Consider the following 6,140-nt stretch of genomic DNA (forward strand, 5'->3'; position numbering starts at 1 on the left):
TGTGATAATGACATTGAAACAACAGGTCATCTTTTTTTTCTTTTGTGTGCACACTGGGGCATTTTGGGGAAACTTTCAGAACTGGATCTCAACAAAACAAATCATTCTGTTTTCCCTCTGTTTAATATCTGACAAATTTCATTTCTTTTTATTTATATTTTATTTTGCTTTTTGTATCATTATTGTTATATTATAATTTTGTGTGCCTTAAGCTTATAAGACTTATTGTCTTCATGTATGTACATGCCACGTGATCCTGTACAGTTGTTCAAAATGTTTCATAAAAAAAACAAAACATCATGGCTCTTTGAAGCTTAATATGTCCTGAATGTTACTGAATGTCCTTGAATGCATCATGGCTGGTAGAGAAACTCAGGTGACTTCCTGTAAATGAGGAAGGGAGGGGCTCATGTTTGACAGGTAGCAGGAAGAGAAGCTCTGAAGAACGAGTGAATTAAATCAAGTCTCTCAGAGTTGAAGGTACAACTTTTTACTGAAACTGCACTGCAGCTCAGTGAGTTTTTCTCTCTCTGAAGAAAAAAAGAGTCAGAACTGTTTGATTCGCTGACAGATTTTTGTTCCTGAGTAACTTCCTGTCCCTGCAGCTGTTTACAGCGTTTGGTGTCAGCAGCAATAAATGTGTTTCTAATGATTGTTTCTGGTTCTGTGGTGACCAAAGTTACTCTGATATTTGTTAAAACAAAGGTTGCTGTGGAGGTTTTGGTTCCAACTGAACCATAAAACTTATCAGTAAACAGAGTCAGAACATGAACAGACATGTTTACGGTTTTTTTTACGTCTGAGATCACGAGGTGTTTAAATATTATGCTGCTGCTCTTGTTCTACACTTTGTTTCAGATGATAAAACTAAAATCAGACAAACATAACTTTCTTCCACAGAAAAAGTTGATACAACAACAGCAGATCTTTAATGTATTGTGGTGATTTATAAACTAACAACAGTATTTTAAAGTCTGTTCTGTGAGCTACGGGGAGCCAGTGTAGGGACTTTAAAACTGGTGTTATGTGATCTATCTTCCTGGTTTTAGTCAGAACTCCAGCAGCAGCATCTGGATCAGCTGCAGCTGTTTGATTGATTTATTGGACAGACCTGTGAAGACGCTGCTGCAGTAATCAATGCGACTAAAGATAAACGCATGGATGAATTTCTCTAGATCTCGCTGAGACATCAGTCCTCTAATTGTGGAGATTCTTCAGATGAAAGAAGGCCGACTTTGTGACTGTCTTTATGGGGCTCTGAAGGTTCAGGTCAGAGTCCATCACTACTCCCAGGTTTTGGACTGATCGCTGGTTTTCAGTTGTATTAACTGAAGCTGTGCATTGACTCTAGATCTATAACTCTAGATTTTCCTCTTTAGGCCCAAAGATAATAACTTCAGTTTTTTTCTGTTCAGCTGGAGAAAGTTTTGACACATTCACACATTTATCTGTTCTATTCATCTGTTCAATGATTGGATGGGGTCAAATGTCACCTGGTGACATCATAATGTAGAGCTGTGTATCATTTAGTCATGGTAAGTAATCTGATTACTTTGTTATAGCCTGACCTAGCAGGAGCACAGATGTTAGATAGGATTGAACCTTGTGGTAGAACACAGGTGACTTCTGTTCTATCCAATGAGAAGTTACCTGTTGAAATCCCTGTTCTGTAGTCAGACTGGAACCAGTCCAGTACTTGGTGATTTCTACTGGTTCATGTTTTCTTGTTTTGTTTTTGGCAGAAGCTTCTTGTTTCTGTTTGAAAGACCGAGACGTTTGATGTCACAATTCCAGACAAAAYCAYCTGCCTCTAAGAGACGTTTAGTTTCTGAGGTTGAGCTGGAATCAGGTTCCTCTGATCCTCTGAACTCATGATGGGAAGCAGCTTTCTGCTTCACAGGACACTTACTGGACCTGGACCACTGGACTGACTGGTTCTGGTTTCTTTCTCAGGCTGACTGAAATCCAGAAGATGGAAGATCTGGATCTAAAGGAGGTCAGAGCAGAACCTCCAGGACCCATCAGTCCGTCTATGAGGAGTGACCGGTCCAAAGATGATCCTCCATCTTTCAGTACTGAACCTGGACCCTCAGACAGAAAGTAAGAAACCAGTTTCTATCTAGTTCCTAGTTCATGTGAATCTATAGAGATAAAATATAGATGATATTAACTGGTTGATCTTCAGTGTTTGATCAAAAGTAACTTAATTTTCTTCCATATTAATTTAAAGTTAAACATGAAGGATGTTGGTCAGTAAATCAGTTTGAATGAAAAATGATGAAAATGTTGCATGAAAACAAAAACCACCAACATTGTGAGGAGCAACAACTCAGATTGTCTCTGAACTSGATGTTGCAGCAACTAGTTGACTCTTTACTCTGTAGTAACTTTTCCATTACTAGTCTCTCGTCTCAATCACATCACTAACCTGACTTTTACAAGAACATGAACCAGGAGAGTTCAGACAGTTTAAATTGTATAAACTTCCAGAAAACTGTACAAGAGTCGAAACACTGAATTTCTTTAACTCAAGAATTAAAACCATGTGATTGTAGAGGCTTTGATTATAAATGAAACAGTGACCAACATATTTGATGGTTATGATTTTGGTGATGCTCTCATTAAATATAATGTATGTTCAGTTGTTCAATGCATGGTGTTTTCTTTATAGCTTTCTGTCTTTATTATGCAAAGCGCCTTGAACTGCCTTGCTGCTGAAATGAACTGTACAAATAAACTTCAATGAAGGTTCAGTTTGACCCAACTGATCAGTCTGAATGTTTCACTCTGGAGCTTCAGACCTGCAGCAGTTTGTGTTCAGAGCTTTTCTCTGGTTTTTATCTCAGAGTTTCTCACTGATAGATCTGAATAATAACATGTTTGTGTTTCAGAGGTCAGAACCACAGAGGGAGAGCAGAACCTYCAGGATCCAGCTGTCCCTCCATGAGGAGTGACCAGTCCAAAGGAATCAATCCATTCTTCAGTACTGAACCTGGACCATCAGAACCAGAGTAAGAAACCAGTTTCTAACTGATTCATGTGACTCTGCAGAGCAGCACTGGTTCTAGGCTTGGATAAACGAGGGGACAGGCAGAAAAGTAAAGGAGGCTTTATTATGCGTCCATTTTCTGCTCCATGATATTTATGAACATTGATGACTAGTGATTGATTTATGGGACTGGGATAAACTTTGTCCAACTCCACAAAAAACTCAAGCCTAAAACCTTGAAATTAAACAGTTTCTTCATAAACTTTTTATTTTCTTGTTAAATCCAATATTTAACAAACAACATAACATTTATCTACTTGGATTGTGATTATGCAGTTATGCATCTTAATAATTTGAACCTAAATTAACATAAAAACAGATTTCTTTCAAACAGTAATAACAGACAGACTGAAGCAGAAGGTTTTTAGTTAGAAACTCAAAGCTTCTAAAGTCTTTCCTACCTCCTGTTTTCTACTTTCTCTTTGCTTCAGTGCTCAGTGTGATATCAGGCAGGATGAAAGATCTTAAAGATTCACTGAATGTTGGCAGTGGTTGGTTACCCAGCATTGGCTGAGATTAAATAAATCTGGAGTTTACAAGTTTTTTCATCCATGCAAAAATCTGTTACAATAATGTTTGTAGCACCTTATTTCTAATACAATTTATGTAAAATATAGTTTAAATCAAAGCTGATAAAATTACTGCTGCTATGATAAGTAAAATATATATTCTAACTCTAAATCAAACCGGTTTAGTTTCAAGATGCAAGAGCGCTCTAAGCTAGTTTTGTTTTAATATTGGACAATTTAATTTACATAATTGCTGTTGCAAAAGTCAGTTTGTATAATGCATATTGTTATGTGAATATTGCAACATTCTATGAATGAGACATTTAGTAAAGTTTTAGTAATTTATTGAACTTTCAGAAAATACAGAAGCTGCAATGTGGAAAAATAAAACGAGGAAATATTGTTGAAAAACCAATGAAGGACAACTCGAAACCACTTTATCATCATTTTTTTTCTAGCACTCTTTGTCTGCTGGTTCAAGAAGACAAAATATAAATTAAACCATTTTAGTTTAATCGTGACCTAAACTGGCCTGAGAGATCAGGACCAGCTGTGGAGGAAAAACTAAATATTTTCCTTTCATAACAAGTGAAATAATCTCCTAAAATATTAAATCCTAAAAACATAGTTATGTCCCAGACCGACTGTGAGGCTGAATTCACTAAATAAATGTCACTTTGATCCACATCAAACATCCACCATCAAAGACAACTGATTTACCAAGAAACTCAGAAACAAAGAGCTGCTTTAGATTAATCAGAACTGATCAATATATCAGGAAATTATTGGTTATTAGAAAATCACTGAATGCATTGTGGTTATCATGACCTGCTTGGACTGCAGTAAATATAAATAATTATTGAAGTGAAATCCCTTCAGGCTCTCTGTGCCTCTAGTTTATTTAGTGACTCTTTGTTTAATGCAGAATAAAATGTTTTAGAGTGTAAAGTTTTGGTCGAGTTAAACCTTGATGTGAAGGTTGAGGGTTTGATTCCCATCTCAGACCATTTGCTTCATATCTTCCTCTCCTCTCTCCATCTTCATATCTGTTAAATTACTGTTAAATGTCAGCCATTAGTGTTCATGTTAATGTTTTATTAACAGTTAAACCTCAGTGCAACAGGTGAATAAAACAATTAATTTAATCTGAATCAGACATTTGGGTCACCTTTGTTGTCCTCGGTACCGGTTCTAAACTCGGATCTCTTCTGTAAATTCATCAGTAAATACAGATGAGTAAATATGAAGATTAATATTAGACTGTAGAGATTGGTTATTTTAATAATCTATTTGACTTTCAACACCAACCAGATCAGCTTCATTTTAGCTTCTATCTACACAAACCAGACGGGCTGAACAGAACCTGATTTAATGCTTTTGATGACAAAGAAATCCAGAAAGAGGCGAGACGAGCAGAACCAGATGGAAATCAGAACCAAGTCCATAAAAGGAACCAGACCACCTGAATAAAACAGGAACTGGGCTCAATAAAGATGGACTGTAACAAAGACTATAACTGCAAACAATAAATCTGGACAAAAAAAACTACAAAGTGAGCAGAACCAAAGTCCAAAGGATCATCATGATGTCAGATTTAGTCGACCCAAATTTATACAGCTAATAAAAGACGTAAACTTTAGATAACTTGTTGTTGGCTCTGCTAGCATGTCCACATAATGCTCTGCCACAGTATAAGGCTCTTTATAAAGAGCTCAGATCAATGCAAACTGGGTCTGAGTCGTGTTTACTGGAGTTACTGAAGGATCCAACTTTCTCCACTGGGATCCAGATTAGAGTCAGTTTCTGGTTTCTTTCAGCCTCCGATGGATCAGAGAGAATAATGTTTACTGTCTCAGAACAGATTCAAATGGACAAATACAACAAAAGGAAGATCAATCATGATATCAGATATAATACAATGAAGAACTTCAAACCAGAGATCATCAATGATCTGAGGTTCTGTTCTGACCCAGTTTCTGGTCTCTAATTTGTTTCTGACCCAGTTTCTGGTCTCTAACTTCATGAGAATTACAAATTCTCATGAAGAGAATTTGTAATTCTCTTCATGAACATCTTCAGCTCTAGCCTGTTAGTGAAATATTTCAGTGATGAAGAAATGTCTTTTATTGTCCAGGGTGAACCCCAACTCTCACCTGATTACTGCTGAACATCGGCACCAGTCCCTCCATGAACCTTCAGAGATAAGAAGCGATAGGCGATGGATGGATGGATGGAGAGAGAGGAGCAGCTGTGCTCCAGGTGAGACTGAATATCTCAGAGTTTCCTCCCATCGTCTCTGTTGAACCAGATCCACGTCTTTAGTTGAGATTTGGAGATTCAAGGTTTTAACAGCCTCTTTGTAATCAATTATTTCAGTCAATCAATCAATCAATCAAATTTTATTTGTATAGCACATTTCAGCAGCAAGGCATTTCAAAGTGCTTTACATTATTAAAATAAAAACAGAAATAAACAGTGAGAAAGAGAAAGAGATAAAAAAAAACATTACATCATTAAAACGTCGAAAAGAAAGAAAAAGAAATTAAAAACATTAAAGACATAAAAACATGGAAGACATCAAA

General features: G+C 36.6%; 1 protein-coding gene across 2 annotated transcripts in view; it reads left to right on the forward strand.

Moving 5' to 3' along the window:
• The first annotated feature begins 398 nt into the window (after positions 1-398).
• LOC103476542 (protein NLRC3-like) overlaps positions 399-6,140 on the forward strand; it is a 76,193-nt gene continuing 70,451 nt past the window's right edge. For both annotated transcript variants that reach the window (XM_017310494.1, XM_017310497.1), the window contains exons 1-4: positions 399-480; positions 1,954-2,100; positions 2,892-3,011; positions 5,693-5,817. In XM_017310494.1, coding sequence (XP_017165983.1) covers positions 1,973-2,100; positions 2,892-3,011; positions 5,693-5,817 — 373 coding nt within the window. In that variant the 5' untranslated portion in view covers positions 399-480; positions 1,954-1,972. The remainder of the gene's footprint in view (positions 481-1,953; positions 2,101-2,891; positions 3,012-5,692; positions 5,818-6,140) is intronic.

This window comes from Poecilia reticulata, linkage group LG2, assembly GCF_000633615.1.
Source record: "Poecilia reticulata strain Guanapo linkage group LG2, Guppy_female_1.0+MT, whole genome shotgun sequence".
In the NCBI taxonomy this organism is placed as follows: Eukaryota; Metazoa; Chordata; class Actinopteri; order Cyprinodontiformes; family Poeciliidae; genus Poecilia; species Poecilia reticulata.